The following is a 25,943-nucleotide window of genomic DNA, read 5'->3' as shown; positions in this document are numbered from 1 at the left end:
GGCTACCCTGGGTGTGGTAGGGGAGGCTGGGGCTAGCAACTATGCTGGCCCCAGCAGCTTTAGGTGGGGTCCTGGGGGGGCCTCCTGGGGCTGCAGGTGCAGCAGGAAGCCCAGTTGGCAGTCAGAGTGTGGTTCCAGCTAGCCAGGCTCCGGTTTTGGGCGGTACACACTACCGCCACATAAAGTGCCCTGTTTTTTTTTTGGTGTGGGTTTTTTTGCTCCTGGGATCTCCTGTGGTTAACCCCCCTCCCCTTCCCTCCCATGCTGTAAGGTAGCAGCGTGGGAAACACCTGTCTGCAGTGCCAGAAACTGCATGTCTGCGCTTATCCGGACACGGCCCAGAAGTCTTCAGTTGAAAATGCACAGAATACAAGTGAAGTATTAAGACCTGCTTTATAATCCAGTGGCAGGTATGAGGTGCCAGACAATTGATAAATATACGAGGCACCATCACTGCCACACGGGAAAACTCTTACATTACTCTTAAAATACTTTTACATTTCACTGAAGATGTGGATTTTTGGTTCTGTTTTTCTTTTTTTTGACACAATGGAATTTGTGAATTTTGGCTGTTGTTTAATATCTTCTCTTTTCCATAATCATTGGGTTCTTTTTTTGCAGGGGGAGGAAAGGTTCTGTAAATGTAACATTTGACAGACCTTCCAGATGTATCTTTAAAATGACATATGGCTGGAGAGCATGGAAGAACTCATTTAACTCCAGTATTTGGCAGTGCTTTTCATGTTTCCTAGTTACCTGTATGATGACTAGAAGCTCTGGAGATAACTCAGACCTAAACTGCATGAATGAGTTTGCAGAGGAGAGGCATGGATTTAAATATAAATTAGAAGTTTTGAAATCAGAAGCCCTGGCTGGAAGGATTTAGTTGGGGATGGTCCTGCTTTGAGCAGGGGGTTGGAGTAGACCTCCTGAGGTCCCTTCCAACCCAAACTTCCTATGATTCTGTGAAATGTTTGGCCATTTTTTAAAGCCAAGAACTAGAAATTCTGGTAGGATGCTATTAAAAGTTTTGATTAGTATTATTATGGTGGTGGTCATGGTGATCTGTCAAAGTATTATTTAAACACATTTCTAATTGATACCTTTCAGCTACCCGTTAGGCCTTGTCTTCACTGGGAATCAAATTTGGGGGAGCCTAGTAGTTTATTGGGGCTAGGGACAGGAATTGCACACAAACTGGTATAAGTGATCTTAAACCAATTTCAAATTTGTAACATAGCAGAAGTTCAGTGCACATAAACCGTTTTCAAAATGGCCTAAACCAGTTTACAATAAACCTGGATGGATGTAGTATCAGACTTAACTGATTTAGGTTAAATTGGTTTATTGAACTTCTGTCCCAGATCCCTTCCAGATTCTAGTTAACTCAGTCCCTCAGCAGCCCTGTATGTTTTGCACCTTCACAGGCCGGTTTGGCAAGTGTTGGCCCAAGCTGTCTGTTCCAGCCAAGCGGGGAGGCGTGCTCTAGCACCACCCGCTTCTGACCTGGGCTGTTGCAAGCATGTGGATGTATTTCTGGAATCAAAAGTCAACGTCTGTTAACTTGCTTATCAGTTTAATTTATACAGTGTAGACCAATTTGCAAAGATTGAGTTGATTCAGCCTCCGGCTTTTTGATTGCCTATACTTAGCCATGAAGTCTATAAACTGTCTTTTCCTCACTAAGATTTTACCTTGACTTACCTAACGAAGTCTGAATACCAGCTCTTTTTTACTAGTGAAGACACAGCTCATGGGAACTAAAAAGGAATGTATTCTTTTTCCATTTTTCCTTCTGCAGTTTCCCTTAGACAAGTAATTTGTGTGTTATGAATATCAATACGTTTTGATTTGTGTATTTGTGGATATGTATATAATCCCTTCCTTGGTTATTATGGAGTTTGTCTGTCTTGATTCGTGCCATAATCCATTGTTTGCTATAGTTCTGTATTACAGTGAAAGTAGTTACTTATGATTCCCTATAGCCAAAAAAAACCCCCCAAAAAAGCTATCATCTTGGCACATAAAAAGTATAGTAAGTTTTCCTATTAAAAAGGTAATTTACATTTTTAAACAGTTGCAAATTGTATATCACTTGTGTACTCTTTCTGTCATGGAAGAAATGAGTGTTCAGGGAACAGCTGTCTGTGCAGATAGTCAAATACTTTCAGGGCATTTTGACCTGGAAATTTCAAATTGCTAATGAGGCACTGTCTCTGTTGCTGTTGCTAGGAGAATTTTCTGGCTGCTTTGTCCAGTACGTAGAGGTAGAAGCTTTTTTTCTTTCCCAGGGGAAGTTTCAGGGTTGTTAGGTCAGGTGGTGATTCCAAAGAATTTGGGAAAAAAATTACATCTTACTTTAAATCTGTTTAGGCAGCTCTAACTTTCTGAAGTTCTGAACAAAAAGCTGATGTTAGCAATATATGAAGCAGCTCTGATGGCGGAAGGGAAGTGCACACACACAACTCCTTTTATATAGAAACTGCTAGCAGAGGCTGTGGTTAGAAACCTGGCCATAATAAATCTTAACCCCTTTCTTTTTACTTTTTACCTTCTGGACTCTTGTTCTCATCAATACCTTTCTTTTGGTTTTCACTTAATTCCTTTTTTTCAGGCATCCTAAGCTCTTCTTCTAGTATTTGAAGTAAGAGATGACAGATTTTTTTTTTCTTATGGTTTTACAATGCTTCCAGCAAATATATTGCATTTTCTAGTCATACATTTATTGTTTGGAACTTTGATAAAATGGGTAACGTTCAGCCTTTTAAGTTCTTCTGATCACTCAGATCACATATTGATTTCATTCAAAAGTGAGATTTCCCCAAAGTGCAAACAACAGAGGTGTCAGAATCTATTCAAAGCCTTCAGTGTTTGAGAGGGCACAGGTGGTTGAAAAGCCATTGGGGGAAAAAAAACCCTGCCTATCTGAACTTCTGTGGGACACTGCATTTACTTTCCTTGTCTCTTTCTCAGGCCAAAAAAGAAAAAAAGAAAAGCTTTTCCCATCAGACAAAGGAGTCTTTTGCCATCTGTCTTTTCAGCTTCTCAGCATCTGTGGGCAGAAAAGCATTTTGTCCAGAATATGTCAAGATGGAAAACGTTATAATAAATTTGCTGCAGTCTGGCCATGGGCTGATGATTATGGATTATTGGTATGGCTTCAAAGTTAGAGTCCAAGCCTTTTAGCCTTAGGGAAACAATCTGTTCTTTAGGACGGTTCAGATTTCTGAGTTGTGTTAACCTAAGCAACTAGTGACATTATCAAGACTTTTGACTTTGCATGTTTTTAGGAATGCATCCAACTTTACTCCTTTTCACAATTTAAATTGCTTCTTCTCCAGTGATTGCTGTAACTTTTCCTAGATCCCGATTCAAGGTGCTTAGGCATATGCTGCAACACCTTGTGGATTTTAGCTATAGCCAGCCAAATCCTTAATTCAACAAAAGAGTTTAGATGCTTAATTTCCAAGGATTTCAATGGGACTTTGGTGCATCTGTAGATCTAAATCTTAGTGCCCAAACTCAATTTCACTCTAGATTGGCCTTAATAGTCCTTGAAATAGATGTGGTAGCCGATGATGACATACCCATCAACCATGTCCCATTCCTCATTTTCTTTGACATAACTCATGCCAAACATGAGAGGAGGTAGGAAAGCACCATATGTGATGTTTTTTTAAATTATAGACTAGAACGACAATGTTGGCAATAACAAAGTAATGTTTGGAGACAAAAGTCACTATTTATGGATTGTTGGAAAGGAAAAGCGTATATGTAATGATCCTTGTTATAGTATAGTGTAGTTTAAATGAAAAATTCTAAGGAGGAAAATGGTTGGTATCCTCTTGCTTCAATAATAGCTTTCTAAGAAAAATCTACTGCTGTTTGAATGGAATTGCAATTCACAGTGATGATGATAATGGGATCTCATTACACTTTTTTGAAGGAAAAATTACTAGGATGTAAATCCACTATCCACAAGGATAAGTCACTTCCATAGAAAGTTACTGGTTGGTAGGCATAGCATAACATATTTTTGAGGCAAAAAACTTTGTAAAAGGTGACCTCATTTCAAGATATAATGGTGGTTGCTGTTCGTATGTTAAAGTACAAATAGCAACTATAGTGAAATTCCTGAGCTTTAAGAGTAGAGTGTATCAGTGCAACCATCTGACCATGTAGTGAGGTGGGATGAGTCATTTCAGAAAGTGAAATAGATACTCCCTTTAACTTACTTTGAACTGGCAATAGAAAAGCTCTCTTAGTGTACAAGCAATCATACAGTAAGCAAAACTAAGGCCAGTAGGTGAAATTAAGCAGTCGTTCTGAAACAGTTATGCTAAATCTGCTCTTGTTTTTTACATTACGGCTAACAAATGATTGATGGGTGTGCTTTCATTGGCTTCTACCAGTCATACTTCTCACAAGACATATATACCATATATGGCTTGGCCAGTCTGTCTGTCCCTAACACTCGGGGGGTGGGGGGGTGGGGATGTGGTTCCTAGTGGGGCAGGGCTCCAGCCAGTGGTGCGCGGGGTGAATGGCCTGATGGTGGGAACGGAGCGGGGCAGGGTGGAGGTGGGTAAGAGGGGAAGAAAGCCCCACCATGATGGGGTGGGGGGTGTGTGTGTGTGTGTGTGTGTGTGTATCTACATATGTATGTGTATATATATATGTGTGTTTGGGGGGGTGTGTGTGTGTATTTTTTTTGGTGCCTTTAAATGGAAGATGCCAATCTGAACTATCAAAACTATAATGTTCTAATTACAGTGGAATCTTTAAATATCCGTGCGTCTTTCATTCACTTAATGCAAAGGTGTCTTATATGGCTCTGGAAACCAGGGGCTGAATGCCGCTGCTGCTTACTTCCACACCTTGTCCACTGCTGAATTTGGTGTCTTTGGCTGCCATCGGCAACTAAAATGGAAAGCAAGGGAAAAAAGGGAGAGAATGGACCCCCTGACTTTACTGTATTACTAATTTGTACTTATCTGAAACCAAGATGACTCTGAATTCAAGATGACCCCTCCCCTCTCCAATAATTAGATTCTATGCATGGAAAATTTATACATTTATTTTAATTTTCCATGTATAGAATCTAATTATTGGAGAGTTGTCATTTAAAGTTGTCCCCTCACTGCTTCATGGGGACAGGCGGGGGGGGAGGGGGAGAAATGAAGCAAATTTGACCCTGCCTCTTCTTCCCCACATTGTTCCGTGCTGTGCCTGTCCTCTACCATTTGCTCCTCCTGCTGTCTGTCATGCTCTCTGCCCCACACCCTGTCCTTCTACAGCAGGGGCAGGCAATTATTTTGGGCGGAGAGCTGCTTACTAAGTTTTGGCAAGTCATCGAGGGCCGCATGACAGGCAGCCCAGGGCAGATTAGTATTAATTTTCTAATTTTTTAAGGGTCCCAGAGGCTGGATAGAATGGCTTGGCGGGCCGCATCTGGCCTGCGAGCCGCATCTTGCCCACCCCTCTTCTACTACCTGCTTTCCCTGCTACTTGCTGCTCCCCTCTGCCCCCCATCTCCCCCCCGCCCCATACCTTCATGCCTGACATCAGCCATTCTCATACCTGGTCCCCTCTGCTGCTTCTGTTTCCTCTCCTCCAGCTTTTACCTTTGGTCCCGCTGTGGCAGGGCTTCCACCCTGTTCTTGTCTGAGGCAAGAAGCAGTTTGAAGGCCAAGCAGAGCTGCTGCTGCTGCAATAGGCAAAGGCCAGGGTTGCAGCACCTATCTTTGCCACCCCTGGCCCCCCCAACTTTGTACTCAAATTGAAGACAAGGGCTTTTTTCCATATGCTAAATGGAGGGAAAAGGCTTGTCTTAGATTTGAGTAAAAACAGTTCTTGTCTTGTTTTGTTTTGTTAAGGTTGCAGTGTTCCTTTAACTTGGGTAGAATCAAGCTACTAATATCTTGGGATCCTATGACCCCAGCTGACTTCCTGCCCTTGGGCAGGGGGCTGGACTCGATCTTCCGAGGTCCCTTCCAGCCCTAATGACTATGAAATCTATGAAATATTAGATTTCATAAAAGCTGCCTGTGTTCTGCTAGGGTACTTAACTAACAAGCCCAATTAGTATATTAGAATTGCAGTTAAATACCTTTGCATAGGATTTAGGGCTGTGCGAAGCTTCAGTCCCTGATTCGATTTGGCAGAGATTCAGCCCAGTTCAGTGGCCATATTCAATTCACATTGAGATTTGGCCTGATTCAGGGGACAGTGTTTAGATTTGTTAATTCAGATCACCATCCCGATTCAATTCGGTCGAATCTGAAGATTCAATTCTGATTTAGAGAATCAGTGATTCGGCCATAGACACAGCTTTAAATTTTTTTTCTGCATACCTTGAGGCACAAGGTGTGGCTCATGATTGCTGTGATGCTGGGGCACGTGGAGAATCCCACAGGAGCTCTGGGAGCCCTCTACATGTGCTCGGAAGTACTTCCAGTCCACTTCCAGGTCCACCACCGAGTGCGCAGGGGATCCTCACTATGCGGGCCGGGAGCAGTCCGAGGCTTTCGGGGAATTCAGCACAGCGGACTAGAATTAGGCACGGACGCATAGCGGTTGGTTAAAGATTATTTTACTTACACCGTAGGTGGTCGCGGTGCAGGCAGGAAAAACTTCGCTTAAGTTGCAGTTACAAAAACTCGCCCGAAGAGCTCTGGATACTACGATGAGAGTCTAAAAGGCAACTCTCCATGAAAGCGCGCAGGGAAGGGTACGTCGAGGGATTAGGCGGCGACGGGGAGAGGCTAGAGGTTGATCAGGCCCCTGTATCCTCCTTAAGGCACACACTGGGTTTGTTGGCCTCCGCAGCGCTTAGAGTTCTTCACAAGATGTGAAGTTCTCCTTCTCCTCCTCCACGAGATGGTTGTGGAGTCCTCCAACTTGGGCGGAAACCGCTCAAGCCTCTTATACGGCTAGCAAGCCAATTGCTAGCCGCCACGAGGGAATAATTCGCATAGCCCTAGTGCCTATTACTATAATTTTTGTTCATTAGGATGTCAGTTCTGTCCTTTCTGAACAGGGCAGGCAGCATGAAAGTAAACGTGTTTTTGGTTGTTGCCTAATACAGGCTGGTTTGCAGTTTCTCATTACTTAGATGTTTGCTTTTGCTATGTTCCTGACATTTAATTTTTAAAGACTTTTATATCTATACCACCTGGATATGGTACAAGTCTTGTCTCCAGTCAATAATGCTAATAGTGGCCTTTAATATAAAAAGATCATTTGGAAAGAAGTATAGATAAATGCTCTTCTGGAGAGGCTTTCATAAAAAAAATTATAACACTTATTTCACTACACCTAAATTAGGCCCATTAGGATTTTTACAGAAAGAAAAAACAGCTCCCATGGTTACTTCATATTAGAAACAAATTGATAAGTAAAATGATTCCTCTTAAATTTATGACCCAGTACTTTTTCAAAGATGCCCTAACCCAAAGCTTGCATTCCTTTCACTGCATGTGGGATACCTGGCAGTCTGGGCAATTTAATAAGACAACTTTACTGTTTAGGACCAGACTGTAGGCTGGATTGGGACCACAGACCAGCCCTATGCACTGGATCCACTGACTAGGGTTCATCCAGCATGGCTGCTGAATGCAACAGGTTCTCTGGACCTGCTGTGCATGTTGCACCTACCTCATGCGCTATGTGCAGCAGGCCCCAAACCTAGCCCCTATACCACATTCAGTGCATGACAGCCCAGCCTTGTTTGCCACATGGACCATGGTGGTCCAGTCCAAGATCCTTGGACAGCACTGCGGGCTGAACGATAGGGTTCTTTGAGCCAGATCTTTGGCCCCTGGCAGATGTTACGCTTAAGTGATTGACCTGTTAATCATGTCTTAAATAGTAACCTGGCCAGACACTCGGGCAATTAATAACACAACAAAATGGAAAACCCGCCATAAAATTATTCCACAACGCATGTAATGTTTTTGTGGCCAGGTCACAGGGAGCAAAGTATGTGACACATCCTGGCCGTATGGGCACCTTGGGAGAGGTTCCCTGATCCCAGGATCTCCATGTGCCGGAACTTTTAAAATGGTGCATTTGGCTGTACATGTGGTTTTCTGACATCCCTAGCGCGTGGAGGCCCCAGAATTGGGGAACATTTCCTGGATCCCGGGGCCCTGGCACTCAGGGATCTTAAACTGTGGCTGGCCTGTACATAAGGTTTTCTGATGTCCCAGTGTATGGGCCTCGGGGACTTGCCCTAGTGCAGTCACTGGGGTGGGACCCACAATCAGATGAATGTCATTCCTAGCCCCCTGTACTGCATCAGTCTCCAGCTAGCTTCAGTGCAGTCCTGGGGATGACTGACAATGAGCTGATTGTCAGTCTCAGCCTCATGACTGCAATGATTCACACCAGACTGCAAGCACCCAGGTTTCAACTTGACAGGGGAGGGGGAGGGCCCAAGGTTATGATCCTGAACTCCCATTGTACTGGCAACTAGGAATGGCATTATTAGGATCTGATCCTTGATCCCAGAATTGCACATCCTACCCTGCAGGCGTGACATGGAAGGAGGCATGATTGTTTGGATCAGAGATCAGATCCCATCACAGCATTAAATGAATATGTGTGATGGGTATTTGATACTTCTGCTTTAAGACAAATAGACGATCATTTTCTCTTTGACTCATTTGATCTCAAAACCAGAAAAAAAAATTCCCTTGGAGTTGGGAATAAATCTTTCCCTTTTAAATTATTCTCTCTGGATAATATGTACCTTGATGTGACTTTCTGGGCTGCTTTGTTGGGCAAGAATAGCACTTTTTATGGCCACTTCAGTGTGGGGTGGATGGACAGATGGACATATTTTTAAGATACCATATATTTCTTGCTCTTCCTCCCCTCTGGCAGATCACAATAGAGGCTAAATAGCTTTTTTCATTGTTGAGTGAACAACTTAGTCATGGGTACATTAATGAATCTCTCTCTTTCAGAATTTTATAAAAGGCTGTTTCAGTCTTGTAGGTTTCTGATAATGTAGTGATCTTTCCATTTCCAAAGCTGCCTGGAGGAAGCAATTGGCCATGTTTTGAAGAAATAGAAATTGAGAGTTAAAATATTTCCCATGAAGTGTAGCATAATGGATTGTCATTTGCTTGAAATCTGATGTGCTCATTTTTATTTACAGTATCTAGCTCTGAAAAATAACAAAGCTTGCTACGTGAAGGTCAAGCTGTATTTCCTTGCACATAAGTGATAGTAATAGAGATGGAGCAGGGAGACTTTTGTATGACACAAAATGATGTGACACAGCCAAATTTGGTGTTGTGAAAGTTATGAAACTTAACTGGTGTAATATGAAAGATCCTCAGATGCAATGCTTCTTTGTGGTGACAGGACATAATCTTTTTTTTTAAATAAGAAATTAATCCCTGTACATGTACCTACCACTGCAAGCCAGTGAATAGAACTTCCTGCTTCTGTAATTTCTTGTCCAAAAAACATTTTTTGACTTGACTGACTAGTTATTTCTTTAATTGTTGGTAGCTCTTGCTTATTGGACAGTACAACTTTATTCTAAGGTTTTGGAAATTCTCTTGTTACTGCAGTTTTTCCCAATCTAAGAGATGCTGAAAACAGGCCCTCGGTGGTGTAGCTGCTAAATAACTGAAGAGCAGTGTGTGAGGATGCTAAGTGTTGAAATCAAACAAATGAAGATTTGGATCATCTAGCAGCTAAACAGGATTTGCCATTTTCACTGTTGAATGTGGTTTACTATGCAGGGCTTGTTGCCATAAGGATTTTACCGATCGATTTTTCAACATGCTAAAATCAAACACAGGCCATTTGCTTACTCCCCGTAGACTCAAATTAGGTTGCCAATGAAGTGTAACACTTGCAGCCGATTTCAGCTCTAATAGCTGTTGTTATTGACAAAGAGCAGTTTGGCAGAAAGCTTAATTATGCATGCTTGAGGATATGACCTTAGCCGTGCACCTCTCCTGGCATAGCCTGGAATGGCTGTAATGTCATGCTTGATCAAACTTGCTTTATTGTAGAAATGATGCTTTAGAATTACATTTTCAAAGTGCTTAATCAGCTGAGTCCCAAATATATACCCCTAAACTACTGTCGCTAATTTTGCATTGTTGTTTCTTTAGAAAGGTTTTTGCTTTTCTTTTTGTACTGAAGTTCTCTCTTTATTACATGGCTTGAAAACTAGAGAGAATGGTAAGAGTTAAACGTAAATGAATGTTAAAGCACGCAAGCATGTTCCTGCCTGTCCGAAGCTAGCCATTATCCAAGATAGGTGGTTAATATCAGCTCCTACTAGGGAAGATGAATGGAAGTATGTACATTTTGTGTTTTCACTCAAACAAAAAAAAAATCTAATCTGCCTTGGACAATGAAGATGTTTGTTTTTTTTTTTTTAACTGAATTCATATCTAGTTTATAAATGTTTTCACAAAGCAAAGAACCAGGTTTGCAGTGATTAGCGTAAGCTTGTTGTTCATCTTTGGAATATTTGGCTGTCCACCATGCACATACAAAATCTTTGAGCCCTGACAATTTAATCTATTTTAGCACAAGTGCTTTGGAATTACAAGGTCATAATGTGTGTTCTGTTATTTAGACAAGTTTGTCTAGCCCAGCGATGGAACAGGGACAGTGCCATGTGTTTTAAATGATCACTTAACCAAGAAAATAATGAACACCAAATAAATGAAGTGAACACTGCATGAACAACCAAAAGGCTAAATATTTTTTTTTCATATAGATTCTGATGGTTAACAGGTAAATTTAGAAATATAACACTAAAATGAGTCACTCTTAAAACTGAGTCACTTTAAAAACTGAGTAACATTAATTTTTTCCTAGTGTTGTTGCTCATGATTAATTTTTAAGTAGAGTATTTCAGTCTCTTCTTCCCCACAACATTAAAATGTCAGTGTAGGTGACATCCAAGCCAATCATAGACCCTAGGATAAAGTGGTCCTGTAAACTATTATGAGTATAGTGTTCTCTCTGTCTTCTATATCAACAATAAGCTCCAAGGACAGGATTTGAAAACTGAAGTACATTGGCTAAGGAGTGGAGCTATGTTGTAACATTTTGACCCTTTGAAATCAGTTGTAAAATGCTGACTTCAATGAGTTTGGTATTATACTGATGGCATTTGAATGTGGCATCAGGTTTTTTGAAGTCATTTGCTTCTATTTTGGAAACACAGAGGGGAGCTTATTTGAGATTCTGTTGTGGTTACAAAGAAATACAGAATATCCGCATAGGATGTGTTTTGGCTAAGGTTTTCAAGGTCTTTTTTCCGCTGGCCTTCTCGGAAATAATACTATACACTTTAAAGCCTTAGTCGAGTAGTATTTAGTTAAAGACCATAGTTATGGCCAGAAAAGACATGCTCAATGGTTTTTGATACTATGGCAATGTAAGGCACCAGTTCTGATTTACTGCACCACATAGAAATCTACAGATGACTTGGTGTGCAACTTTTGTGATTTTATCAGGTGACTTACAGACACTCAGTTTCTCTTGGGAGAGTGGCTGATCTCCCAAGAAAAAACAAGATCATACGGATGTTCCGGATTTTTCTTCTACAGCAAAAATGGCTGCTTCCAGAGAAAAATAACCTGGGAGAAACTAGGGTTAAGTCATTCCAGGGAGAGTGAATGTCTGTAGAACTTAACCTTCTGAGAAGAGCCATAGCACAGTCCTCCAGCATCCCAGGGTGCTTTGCCCTACCCCCTTGCTTCCCTGCATACTGTGTCACTTGAACTGGACTCTGCTATTCCAGCCAAACAGGTAGCAGAACATGTTCCTTTCACAATCCCATGTTGTGCTTCAGTGAGACACAGGCTGACCCTGAGCAGTCTGGGTTAGCCAATCAGGACTATTTTTGTACTACTGCTATCTGTTGCTAGGCAAACTAAGGGAACCTGCAGAGCACGCTGAGATGTGTGCAGGGGGGCTCCCTGTCTGCACAGCATCAGCACTGCAAACTCTGCTCTTTAGGGGCTCAGCTTTCAAATGTCTTTTTCAGGTGTCTCCAGGTTAGTTTTTCTACCAGGAGAACAAACAGATTCCTCTCAGGTTATTTGAATGTGTATACACAGCCTCAGTTTAGAGCGGATTTTTAATCCTGTACCAAAAATTTTAAATCAAACGATGTAGCACCTGACGTTAGCTAATGTACCAGGGACTGACAATATGGCATTGAATATTTTTCCTGCTAAGAATGCTTCTGCCACCGTACAAACATGTAAAGAACATTCCATGAGAGAAAATCACTAAAAATGTATAGATTGTCCATGGAGGTACCTCTTCTCTTGTTTATCAAGAAGACTGTGTCATCTCCATGTCTGTCCTACCTCAGGATGCCAAAAGAGTTGGAATTCCTGATCAGAGAATAGATTTGGAAGGATGTATACATGCTCTGTGAAATGTAACTGCTTCTTCTCAGCATGTTTATTTGAAATAACTTTTCAAAGAATCCATTTAATGTAGCCATATACACACAGACCATGTTTGAGATTAGTCAGATGACAGGAAAATAATATGGCTGAGCATTTGAAACGTCATACAGTGTTTTCCAACCAGATCTCCAGCTGAAAATAACATTTTTTCTTAGATATTTTTGCCTTAACATGCTATTTAATCACTTCAGGGTGGCTGATCTAGCAAAGAATAATACCGTTTACTTAAGTGGCAGCTGCTAGCTTGAGAAAGCAGTTGCTGTATCTGTGTGAACGAGCCACTTGAGTCTTTTTTTTATTTTATTTTCTCTTTCCCCTCCCCTCCCCTCCATCCAGTTGTTGGCCTGGAGCTGCGTAGACTTTTGTGTGTGTTCTTTTATGCATGCTCTGCTGTGAATTTTTTTTAGGAATTGGACAGTGTTATCCTTGGGAGAGGTCAGCTCTGTGGAATATGGCCCTTTCTCCATTTTCTCTTTTTCCTTGCTCTCTGTGCTTTCATATTTTATATCCTCCTTTAAAATTTTAACTAGGAAGAGCCCAGTGCCCAACTGAGAAGCAATCATATGCATACTATATTTACCAAGACTCCAATTCAACTTTGAATTTAAGACAGCACCCCAATAATTAGATTGTAGTTGTAGAATATTTATAAACTTGTTTTAATTTTCCATGTCAGGAATCTAATTACTGGACAGTCATTTTGATTCATCTTCTGCCCTGCAGCACAGGGGCAGGCAATGAGAAAGTCAAGTAGTTTGACCTTTGCTGCTTCTCCCATCCCTGTGCTTGTGTACCTCATGCCTGCCCCCCTGGCAGTGCCTGTACCCCTGCCCCCTCCCCACTTGCCCTTTTCCCACCTGCTCCCTGGCATTTGGCTCTGTGGCTGCCCCCCATCCTGTCCTTTGCTCTCTATTGTCACCTCCTTGCCACTTTTGTTCCCCCCCTTCTCCCCTCCCCACACCACTCCTTTCTTCCCTGTCACAGCTCCCAACTAGCTGGGCCTGAGGCCCTGTTTTTATTTTATTAATGTACTCCTTATTCACCTTTCCATTAATCACTGATGTACATGTGGTGACTGGTTAGGTGCTAAACTGTGTATTTGCTCACAAAAATACTTGGCTTTGTGTGAGTACTCCCTTCGGTGGATCTGAAGCACTGCTTCCTAAGTCTTATATGGGGTTTTAATGCAACTCTCTGGTGCTAGTATTGTACTAGAAATGTTTAATTAAATATGGCACTGTTAGTTTTACTGAAACATAACTGAAGTGTAGAATATTTTCTGGTCCGTACCACTTTTGAGCAGTTCATGGTCATAGAGGACAGCATTTGCTTTATTCACATCTTTATTTTTGTCAGTGATCTGTTTAAAAGCTCAACTATAGCCACAGTTATTGTTATTACTATACAAACTGAAAGAAGGAGGAAAAAGAGGAATTAAGTTTGGTACAGGCTGGTTTTAACTGCTAAAAGCAGGTCATTACTAGAGTCCTAACACTGTGCACATTAGCCGTTTAGATTATGTGCTGGCCTTAACAGTCACTCTAAGGCAGCATTTCTAAACCTGTTCTAAACCTGTTGGTTGCAACCCAAAAGTGGGTTGCAAGGGTATATGAATGGGTCGCAAACTAACTTAAAAAATGGATTCTCCTTTAAAGAAGAAAAACATAGGAAACTGTGGAAACTGTGGCTTTTCCCTTGCAAGCTGGCAGAGTTCTAGCCTGCAAGGAAGGGGCTGCTTGGGCCTCCCCCTGCCCTACGGACCAGGGGGCCAGGAGTGGGGGACCGCGAGTCAGGAGTGAGGGGCACCGGGTTGGGACTGGCCATCGATGTTTACGGATGGGTCCTGGGACAAAAAAGTTTGAGAACCACTGCTATAAGGTTTATTGTTTGCATTTTGCAATGTGCTGTAATTATCTAAGTGCTGTTCGAACAGCAAGATGGGACCCATCCCCAAATGATTACAATCAAAATTAGAAAATAATAATGATTAATAATGAGGAGTGGGATAGAAAAAAAGGTAAAGCATACAAGCAGAAATGCCTTGTTTAATTAATTTGAAAAAGAAAAATACCGGCTTTGGCAATTACCTCATGCCTCATGGTTTTGGTTATGAGGAGTTTTAAAGGATGATTATGAGGGTGGTTGAAGCATAGCTGAGGTTTGGACTTGATGGCTCCAAATCCCTTATTCCTTTGAAGAACGGTGAGGTAGAGGAGGTAAAGAAGGCGGGGAGGGTAAAACAATGGACAAGGAGCATGGTTGGGTTGGTGAGGTGCCAGGAAGGGAGACCAGTCTGGGAAAGAGGGACGATCGGGGTACCACAATCTTAAAAGTGGAAAATTGATTTATTTATTTTTTTTAATAGAAGCACTTGAGTGAGTTGGAGATGAGGCTGGAAAATTAAACTGAAGAACAAATAAATGAATGTTAAAAGAAAAGGAGGTACTCGGAACTGGTCGGTGGCAGTGTCCGCCACATCAGTAGGAGTTGAAGTGGGCTTGGGGTATAACGGGGTCTGTGCTCTGCCCCTCTCTCTTTTCAGGCGATTTAAGGTCTGTGTAGCTTTTTGGCATGAGAAAAGAGCATCTTTCCTTTGACCATAACATTGTTTAGATTAGTTGGAATATTTGTTGATAAAACCTAAGCTTTTCACTTAAAATTTAGGCGATCATTCAGTCACTGGAAACAAAGGGTGGGGATATGACTGAGGTTGGGAACTGGGGTGCAGGCACCCCTGCAGCACTCCCACACTCCCCCTCTACAAACTCCTGAATGTGCCCATGTCCATAACCATAGATTGCTAATACTACACACCTGTCTCTTAATTCCAGATTTTTCTAAATTTTATTTAAAAAAATTAACCTTCCAGATTTGTCTTTATAATTGTCCATTTTGGTTTCTTCTTTAGCTTGGAATTTTGGCCTCAGATGTTGTCTGTCATAATATTTTCTTAAATAACCAAATGATCATTTAGTATCTGTGCAGCGTCTCCTGGCATTTTTTCCAAAACTGGATTTATAGATCTTACAGCTCCATTGTATAGGTAAGCAGGGATGAAAATAACTTGAAAACAGTAGTCATAGTTACAAAATGATTATTTTAAACTTGAAACAATTGACAGTGAGGGAAAGGGAGTTGGTAAATATTTGGAATAATATAATATTATTTTTTTAAAATTATAGAAACACCAGGCGTGGGCTCTAGGCTGTCACTATTTGCTCTGATTATCTTGCACTCTTCTCTGTTGCAGGTAACAAGCAATTGTTACTCATCTGTTAAGGCTGATGCAAAGTGCTAGCAAACATGGTTCTGTCCATTTGCCTTTTATAAAACATGTAAATGAATTTGCCAACTATGGTGCGTCCGTCCCTGTTGCAGGACTGGTGTTTTTCCTCCTTTTTTGTCTTCTGACTAGCAGCCTCACTTGCTGCATTGTATGGGAGTTCCTGAACTGCTCATTTCTGAAGCACATCTGAGCTCTGTACAAGGGGAAAGGAAGGTAAAGTGACAGAAGAGAGAGCGACCCTTTAAAAAAGGTCACTCTTGAAGATGACAGGCTGCCTCAAATAGGACAGACTGTCAACCTTCTACTAAACAAAGCCTTCACTTATGCTCATAATACCAGAGAGGGGCAGCCTTCTCAACCGGGGGGTTGCAGTACTCTCAAGGTCATTTTTGTTGCTGTTCTGCAGCAAGGCTGGGTTCTTGGTTCTGCTTTTATGCCCCGGGTGATTTCATAAAAGTCATGGGCAAGGTCAGAATTGGCCTTGTCATGCCATGGTTTGCCCATTACTGATTCAGCAGTGTGATTTGGAGAAAGTCAGTCAGTGCTGAGAGATGTCAGACAATAAAAGCAAGGCATTGTGTAGATTATTTTTAGGACTTGTGGAAAGGAAAATGGAGAGGCATTTAGAGAAGTTGAAAAATGTTTTCTGACCTGTGATTCCCATACAATATTTGACTAAGTCTAGCACAACAACCTGAGGTTTCAGGGAATATCTGGTTTACTTTGCCTCTTGCATTATGCTATCGTGCTTGCATTGTGTTCCCTAGCATTTGCTAGCACAATAGCATGAGACACTCTGAGTGCAGTAGACTAATTTTACTGCAGTATCATGGCAGGCAAAACCTGTGCTAATGCACAGTAGATTTAGTCAACTGCACATAAACATCACAAAAGACTATTAATTTGCACTAAATTTCAGTAGCACTGATTACAGCGCATTAAGTTTAGCACCTGTCATTACAGTTGTCATTACAGGTGCTAAACTTAATGCACCGTAATAATGGCGCATTAATGAACATGTAGATGCACCAAGTATGCATTATGTTAGGGTGGTCCAACGGGTGACACATAAGCTGGGAGAAGCTAAATTGCAGCCCACTGGCTACTGCTGTTTACCACCACCCTTCCATTCCCTTGCCCACTGCCGAATTTGGGGTCTTTGGTCACTATTGGTGATTGAAGTTGTTTGTGTTAGGGGAAAAGAGGTGGCAAGTGGTGGTGGAGTTCCAGAGTGGTGCCAATGCAGCATTTCTGGCAGTCACTGACAAGTCATTGTCCCATCACTGGAGGTGGGTCATCCAGCCCACAAGGCTGGATGAGTTGTGCACCCTTGTATTAAACAATCTATGAGTTCCATTGAATTGTATCTTTTTGGGTATGATGCTATTATTTTCCTTAAGCTTTAGTGCTTACTGCTGTATATATTTGCATTTTAAGTAGCTCATACATTCATATACAGGAAACCCTCGCTGTTCGTGGGTTCAGCATTCATAGTTTCCAATATTCACGAATGCTGAACCCGCATCTTAAATATACTTACAGGAGCTCCTTGGGACCTCCGCGCTTGCTGCTGCTGGGTTCCCGCTGCTGCTGCCAGGCTCCTGCCGCTGCCCTCCCACCACCACCGCCGCTATGTTCCCACCACCGGGCTCCCGCCCTCGCCAGAGCAGCCGTGCCCTTCTCCCACTCCCCGCATCTACCATGGGCACTGATTATGAGCACAAATGGTGTTCATGAACACAGTGCCTTATTAGCAGGTTTCATCATTCACGGGGATCACGAGAACATATCCCCCTGCAAATGGCAAGGGTCTCCTGTAGTAGCCCGTGCAATGGGGAATTTTTTTTTCCTTCACCCTGCTGCGGTATTTTGTTGTCAAACTGTGGCGTTCATTTGCTAATACCTCGGTGATATATCCGCTAATTTACTTAGGTATTTCAAGTTAAATTTTTGGAAAGTAGTGGGACTGCAATATGACAATCTTTGAATCTTTCTAAATAAAGGGATGGTTATCTGGATCTGTCTTCTGCACTTTTCTTTTAACCAAACCAAATTGCACCATGTCACCTGTGCTGATGTTTGGAAGGGAGGCACAGGAGGAATTTGGTACAGAAGTACCCTGTCGTATGTTTGTTTCCTTCCTCTTCAGGTGGGGTTGACTACTCTAGTCCTATACTCTGGCTTGGAGTGTGTAGATTGTATCCTGTTTCCCTTCTGTATAGCAGTAGGGTGCATTACTGCTTTTGCTGGATCGGAGTGATCAGCTTCTTTCATCCATGAAAGGCAGGCTGCTGTTCATACCCTAATGTACGCTATGGCATTGTGAGTTCAGTGGGTGTTGCACAAATTTGAGCACAAGGCCTCTTCACAGTACTCTAGTCACTCTCAGATGTGAACTACAAGGTGTGCATTGCATTTTTGAAGAGGTAGATCAATCTGACACAGTAATTGGGGTGGAGTCCTATTGCATGCTTAATGGTCTTACTTAGAAAACCTCCCAGTTTGGGTAGGGAAACTTTGTATGTTATCCTCAAACTACTTGCCTTTACAAAAAGGTTCCTACCTGTAGGCAAGGCAGGTAGCAAAACAGAAAAGGGCCCTGGTAACCTACCTGTCTCTTTCTTGTTTTCAAGAGAAGGAAAAAAATGTATATGTTTGTGACCTTTGGTGCTTGGCTTCTCCTATTAGGTTTTATCTCCATTGTGAGAAGAAGCTGGCTACTGTCTTATGTGACAGAGGGTTATGAGTTGGGCAGTGCCCGCCCCTGGAAATTTTGTATCTGCTCCATTTCATGAGAAAAGGGGATTAGATTCCCAGGGAGAGCTAAGCATTTTTATAAAGCTTAGCTGTTCCCTCATGACATGGCTCTAAATCAGGTCTGGTAATAAGATGGCCTGATAGGCTCAGGGAACGTCAGCCTGAACTGGAGCATCAAAAAATAGGAGTGAACTAACCACTGTGGTTTTTTAATTTAACTCCTTCCCTGGTGCCCGTACTGATTTTTAGGAGATACCTTACAGTTCCTTAAAATTATGGCTACTTGGGCCAATCAAGATTAATTTCTGTCTCCATCCTCATTGGCCCCTGCTGTGTACAATGACTGTTTTGCCCTCTGTTCTCAAGGGGTTAGTGTTTTGGTAGCTTCTTGTTTCAGCTGGACTTCCTGACTCTCTTTTAGTGAAACATTTATTTCAGTTCAGTGAAAGTGGTGCAGCATTAGGAAATCAGATGAAGTTCTGCAAATTGTAAGCATAGTACTAGAAACTTGTTTTTGCTTCTGTTCTGTTTTGTCATTTGAGTACAGCAGGTAAAGGGACGTTGATTTTTTTCAGTTAGAATAACTAGCTGTTCTACGATTACAGCTTGTATTCAAGAAAAGGTGCTCTTTCCTTGTTATGCACAAAAGCCGCCACTTCCATTCACCTTTTAGGCTAGGATCAGTCCTTAATCAGCCACAAACCAACAGCAAGTTATAATGGTTTAATAGGCATAATACAGGTATTTTGCCTTTTGGTAAATATTTGTTTACTAGGAATATTTAATACCATTATTTTTGTAAACCAGATTAAGTGTATAAATTCAGCATAATCTGTTTGTTATAGTTGGCAGTGTAATTATAAACCTATTTATTCAGTGTGACTTCTTCTTTTGCAGTGACCCGTATGTGAAACTTTCCCTGTATGTAGCAGATGAAAACAGAGAACTTGCTTTGGTGCAAACAAAAACTATTAAAAAGGTAAGTGCAGTTCTTATTTCAGTAAATTCCAAAAATACCAAGAATATTGAAGCATGCTTCATCTGCGCGTACTATTACGACACTAATTCAAAGATACTGTATAGAAGCTTATATGTATTCTTTTTCATTTTTATTTTAAAAATAAGATCTGAAGGACCAGTGCTTTCTGTTTGTAGTGAAGTGTAGTCTATGAACTATAAAACAGCTGCTGTACTAAAACTGATGGAAAGCTTACTTTTCCGAATTTTGGTATATGGATATCTTTACGCACAGTTTTGTAATGTCTCCTCTTGTTGAAACTACATTCTTCTTTTACTTTAAAATATAAAATGTTTCAGTGTCATGAAATATTCTTTACTTGATTGTCATGTGAACAATTGACTTCTATCAAAATAGCCTTTCTGGGTTAATTTTTCTTTCCAAAATCTTTCTTTAGTCATATAAAGATATTTGACATGGGTTTTAAAAAAAACAGACAAACTGTATTTGAAACTGAAATCAAACCTAAAGGTATATTTAGGGAATGGGGAGGAGTTAACTTATTTTTATTTTGGTATTTTTAGTGAAAAGCTTTAGGAAAGCTAGTTAGCTAATCCAAAACCCAATATTTTAGGAGTGACATACTTCTTATTATTGGCTAGCTGCCATGCTATTAGGGGAAAAGTAATCATTTGAATAGAGACTGAAGGAAAAGTCATGACGGGCTATCCTTATTCATAATGGAAACTGAGACGTCAAGTAGCCATTTTACAATAACAATCTAAATCTTTAGAATGACTGTTTCCTGTAATGGCATAATTTCACTAATTTGTCCTGTCATTATCCATTTTTCCTACTTTTATATGATCTCCATTTTAAAGGAAAAAAGTGAGTGCTAAAGGTCAACTTAAAAAAAAAAAATGAGAGCATTCACCTTAATTTACTTTATAAATAATAAAAAGACAATGGAAGGGCCCACCCCTTGTTACCATTTTGTAGGTCACGTTAGGCTTTGTGCAGTGTTCTTCCCTCTCCCCATTTACCTCCTCCAAAATAAAGTTGTTTCCATTAAAGAGAGTTAAAAAGAGCTGATTAGAACTTGGGGGAAAACAGTTTTCTGTGTTAAATCCAAGCCTGTCCATATTTTGGTTCAGCACAGCACAGCACAGTTTTGGGACAGGAGAAAGATACAGCAGAACAAAGTAGCTTTTGTGGAAGAGAGTAAGTGGAGTACCTGATACTAAAATGTTCTCTACTTACATTCTGGGACTCACCTGGATAGAGCTTTTCTTTTGTGCCAGGGACTCAGCATATGAATAGTGAAAAGTAAAAAATAGTGTGGTCCAGTTTTAACTATCCCAGGTGTTTACTATTCATACCAATGTGTTTGGTTTTTTTTAAATGAAATGTGTTTTAACTTGTGTTTTCAGCTTTTATAATGTGTGTTTGGGCTCTTTTAATTTAATTGTAGACCTTGTCAAAATTTATCTTAATTGTGCTGAAGTTTCTTTGAGTAAAATATTCATTGCTTTCCGATAGGTCTACCTACTTTATTGCTATAGTAACAGCACAAAGTGTTAGTTCTTTAAATAGTTTTGAGATTAATTGCCAAATCCATACAGGTTTGTGGGAGGTTTTCTTCTGATAATGGAGGGTTCAGTTTTCATAAAGAGGATGCATGATGATGTCATCTTTCTGTCACTTTTTTAACAGAATGTACTATTCTCTTTTTAACTTCAGTGGTAGAAAACATATATGTGACTGAAGTTTTAGCTTCCTATGTGAGTCTTATTAAAATAGCTTAAAGTCTATATGGAGATGTAGTTATACTGGTATAACCTTCATGTATACATTCATTTTAAGGGAAAAGTAAAGCTTTATGGGTTAGCTTGTACCCATTTACAGGTGTTATGTTTCTCCTGGGAGAATTGTAGTTTTCCTGGAAGAAACCACGGGTGTATGGGCATAAAAACGGTTTCTCTCCGCATAAAATGACTGTTTTAGGAGCAAAATAATCCATTTTCTACCTGGTAGAGGTCACTCCTGGGTGGGGTTTTCTCTTGGGAGAATGAATGCTTGTAGCAGAGAAAGGCTTTCGTGCTTTCCAGAAACTAGCGTTATCCTGGTCTGGAGAGGGTGTGCAGAGAGGGCGACAGGATGAATGGTCATTTAGACCGATAGGGGAGAGGTGTAGCAGCAGCTTGCTGCTCCCCACCATCTCCTTGTATTGGGTTCCCCAGTGTGAGGAGTGGGTGGGCCTTTGCCACACTGCTATAGTCCCCATGGAAACAGGAGGACTGGAGCAGCTGCTGCTCCCCACACTTTCCTCTGACTGGGATCACTCTGGAAGGTGCAAGGGGCAGTGGAAAGGGAGTGGTTTCAGGCTGAACATCTATACTGCTCCCTCTCCTGCGATTATTTCTAGCATTGGAAAATCTCCATTGCTAGAAATGAACGACTGCACACTGAATGCATGTCTGGTTTAAGCAAAACTGTAAGAAAGTATTTTAAAGTATTGGAATAAGTATTCTAGACTTCTTATATGACAGGCTGTGCCTTTACAGCTGGCATGGTTTTCCCATAAGCAAGTGCCTGAGGAGGGCAAAAGGCTGTTTCCTCTGTAAGGAAGAATGTGGACTACTCATGATCAATATGATGCACAGTCTGTGTGGGTGTACACATACAATAATGAGTCATAGGTGTATGTGTGCATGAGTAATGCCTGAGTCATGCCCCAGTACCAGGCAGGCGATCCTTTTTGGCCATGAGGAACCTTGGTGAGATCAATCGGGTTCCCCCCCAGGTGCAGGTGCAGTAGTTCTTCCCATGGAGCTGTTTGCAGTACTAGATCTTCACAACAGATCAGTGGAGAGGCAAAGTAAAGTGTGCTGTAGGTCTGTAATTGCTCTTCAGTTTTAAAGTAGTGGAGTGGTTACAAGTAACTGGCAGATACCTGGAGGTGCTAGGGAGCCATTGTGTTCTTTCCGTTTTTCACCTCATTTGTTACTTAGAGCACCAGTATGAGGTAGCACAAATATTTCCCCATAACTTCGTACTTTCCATTGTGAAGGTTTAGAGTGGATAGGCTGTGTCCTGCCAAAACTAAACATAGTTGTGCTTGCTAATTGACATTTAGCCTTCTCCTAAATCCACTTTAATACCTCTCTACTTGACACATGCTTGAGGTGGCCTTTAATGTGGAATTTAATTTACATCTACTTTTATCATTGTTTGATCTTCAGTGAGCTGTAGATTATCTCTGATTTTATCCGACTCCTGACTTCCTAATAGGAATCCTGCCTAGACCAATAGAGGGCTGTGCCCTTTACTGTTTCTCTAGGCACAGTGTGTTGTGCACAATGCTATCTCCTCTACCCGCAAAACCTCCCAGACCACCACCCTCTTTCCCAGTGTCTCAGAGACTCACTGCAGCCTCCCCACTCCTGTGCCAGGGCCTTCTTGGGTCCCTATTTTCTCTTTCCTCATTATGTCAGGTGCTCTATATGTATCCATGTCTCCATCCACCCATACCAATGCCCCCCATTCATCCCCCTGTATCTGGAGGTGGGGAGTGTAGATATGTGCTACTTCATATCCCCTTCCTACCATTGCCAAGAATGTCCTTTTCATTCTCTGCACCCTCCATATCTTTGCCTTAGTTCTTCCCCAGTGCTGGCTCAGTGCCACTCAGTCACTTTTCCCCTACCAAGGTACCCCATTTTCCCATCTTTCCATTGTACCCTTTACCCCCTGTTGTATTACCAAATGCTGGAAGGTCTCCATGTGTGCCTCCATTTCCTGTCTACTCTCATAGTGTCCTCTCCTTTCCCCTGATTATCTTAGTAGTCTCCTCTGAACCAATTCCAGTCCAAATTAATTTTTTGATAACATGGGTTACCAAAATTGTACAGAGTTTTCCGGGTGAGGCCTTACTAAGGTGGTTTGCGATTAATACTTCTTATCTCTATTGAAAGTACCTTGAATATTGATGGACTAAGTCAGCAGAAAGATTCTGATGAGAATAGATGAGATTCTATATACAGAAGTCATGGCAGTAGACCCTGAACAGAAGGTAGAGAGGAACCTGATCAATTAAGCAGGTGTGGGATGTAGATGAGCATAACTAAAGATGGGAGTTATATAAATCAGTCGGTATGCCACAGGGAAACTGCACAAACAGATTAATAGGGTTCAGTGAACCAGATTTACTAGTTTGTGTAATTTAGCTGTTGACTTACATAAAGCACGGTCCAGATTGGAGAGTATTGGAAGAATCTAGACTACAGAATGCCTGAATATATGCAACTGAGCCTGAAAGCCCAACTTAGATATGAGGGTCTTTCAGAAAGACATAGGCCCTATTTTTTTTCTCAGCCAAGTATTATTGAAAAAATATTAAACTTGTACAAAAAACTGTGTACAGCACTGCTGAACACACAGCTGTTTTCCAATGTAGTCTCTCCTTGCCAGAGGCCTTTTCTACTGGAGAACAAGGGTGTGTATCCTGATGTTTTCCTTGTGCAGGCACTGTCACAAAACCAGCAATGAATGCTTCACTGTCATCCTAAACATGCCACCCTTAAAAATCTGTCCTTCATTCTCTGGGCTGTAGGGAAGAAGGGGCAGCACTGTCCATCCGAATGATGAGATTTCCTCTGTGGTGCACAAGCTGGTGTGTAGGTGAGTGTTGCTGTGTAGAAGTAGCACCAGACATGTTTTTGTTTGGACATGTGCTTTGCATGTGTCTTCACCATCTTGACATAGACCTCTGACTTTATGAAAGAAGTCAGCAACAGGAACATCCTCCATGTCAACGGCTTGCTGGGGGAACAAAAAGTAGATGTTATTTTTGCTAATCCTCATACAACCTTGGAATATGTGGCCTTATTCGCCAGTGGAAAAAGGCCTTTGACGGAGAAGGACACTGTTTAAAAATAGTTGCATGTTCAGTGATGATGTACATATCTTCTATGTAAGCTTAATATTTTTTCAATAATATTTGGTGACTAAAAAATTGGAGGTATTTACTTTCTGACTGATCCTTGTTGAACAATGGCACATCCTACAATGAACAGTAGAGAGAGAGCAGGCTCAATGCTTTCATGTGTTCAGTATGTGATGTCTTTGATCTATAGAAGACTTAAAGGGACAGAGCTTGAAATGAAAACATCAGTTGGAAGTTAACATTTTGTGGTGTGACTGACAAGAAACAGGAAGTCTTACTTCTCTGGCATGGACAAAAGATTAATAAGCTGCGCTTGGTGACAGATGCCTGGCACAAGAGGCTGATAGGTAAAAAAAAGCCTGAGAAAAGCTGAGGAAGATGGAGGATGCTTGCATAAAATCTTTGCTTGAGAATAGAGAAATAATAACAGTAAAAATATCCTGCAATTGCATTTGCCTCTTTCATCCGTCTCACAGTGGTGGCTCATAATCATTCTTTGATTGTCAGGTACACTCATTTCCCGCTGAGGAGGTCTAGTTTGTAGCAGAAGTTCTTGTTCACTTGCATTTTACACTATTGGATTTCATCCTGTATCTAATACTTAAGTCATTAAGGTCATTCTGTTCTTCCATTATGATAATCCAGTCCTTTTCTGTATTGATGATTCCTCCCAACATAATGTCATAAGCAAACTTCATTATCATACATCTCTTTTTTGTGTGTCAAGGTGGTTGATGAAAGCACTAAGCAAGATTGGTCAGAAAACCAATCCTTGAAGGATGCCACTAGAAACCACCCTGACATTTCCTCTTCTATTGCCATCTCCCCTTTAGTCGGTACTTACCAATTCTACAATTCTTGTACTAATCCTCGTCGTCTTTTGCTTAACTAAGAGTTTTTACTACTGGCACCATATCACATGATTTACTGAAGTCCAGACAGATGGGAACTGCCACATATCCTTTGTTTAGAAAATTGGTTAGTCTGCCAAAGAAACAATAGCCAGCTCCATGGGCGGATCTAGGATTTCCTATAGCGGGGTGTGATACACTGCCCCTCAGACCATAGCGGATGGGGGCGAGGTGTGGCTGGAGCACCAGGCCACTGAGGGGTACAGTAAGGAGCTAGGTTGCGAGCAAGAGCACTAAGTGGGTGCCCATCCTCTGTCACCCTTCCCCAGAGGACTTGGTCATTGTGGGGAGGCCCAGAGCTCCTCCTAGTCGGATCCAGCCAGGAGCTGTAGGGAGTGACTGTGTAGGGTGCCATGTCAGCTGAAGACAGCTGTAGGGCAGGGGGTGGGTTACTTCTACCAGTACCTCTTCCTGGCCAGTGGTGATAATGGTAGTGGAGTGGCAGGGAGCAGGTGCAGGAAGAGGAAACCCATTCACTACTGCTGCTGCTGTTCCCACTGGAGCCTGGCACCCTGTGCAGCTGCTCCCCATAGCCTGCAGCTAGAGCAGGGCAAGAGTGGCTCTGGGGCTCCCCCTGCACCCAGGACAGCAACTGTGGTGATGGCAGAAGGGGGATGTGGCT

The 25,943-nt window shown here is 41.7% G+C and overlaps 1 protein-coding gene across 3 annotated transcripts in view; it reads left to right on the top strand.

The window, feature by feature from the left end:
• NEDD4L (NEDD4 like E3 ubiquitin protein ligase) overlaps positions 1-25,943 on the top strand; it is a 352,508-nt gene that overhangs the window by 129,711 nt on the left and 196,854 nt on the right. For all 3 annotated transcript variants that reach the window (XM_059725264.1, XM_059725263.1, XM_006268859.4), the window contains exon 3: positions 19,405-19,486. In XM_059725264.1, coding sequence (XP_059581247.1) covers positions 19,405-19,486 — 82 coding nt within the window. The remainder of the gene's footprint in view (positions 1-19,404; positions 19,487-25,943) is intronic.

This window comes from Alligator mississippiensis, chromosome 3 (assembly GCF_030867095.1).
Source record: "Alligator mississippiensis isolate rAllMis1 chromosome 3, rAllMis1, whole genome shotgun sequence".
Lineage (NCBI taxonomy): Eukaryota > Metazoa > Chordata > Crocodylia > Alligatoridae > Alligator > Alligator mississippiensis.
Note: the sequence above shows the minus strand (reverse complement) of the source record. Positions and strands in the feature narration are given on the sequence as shown.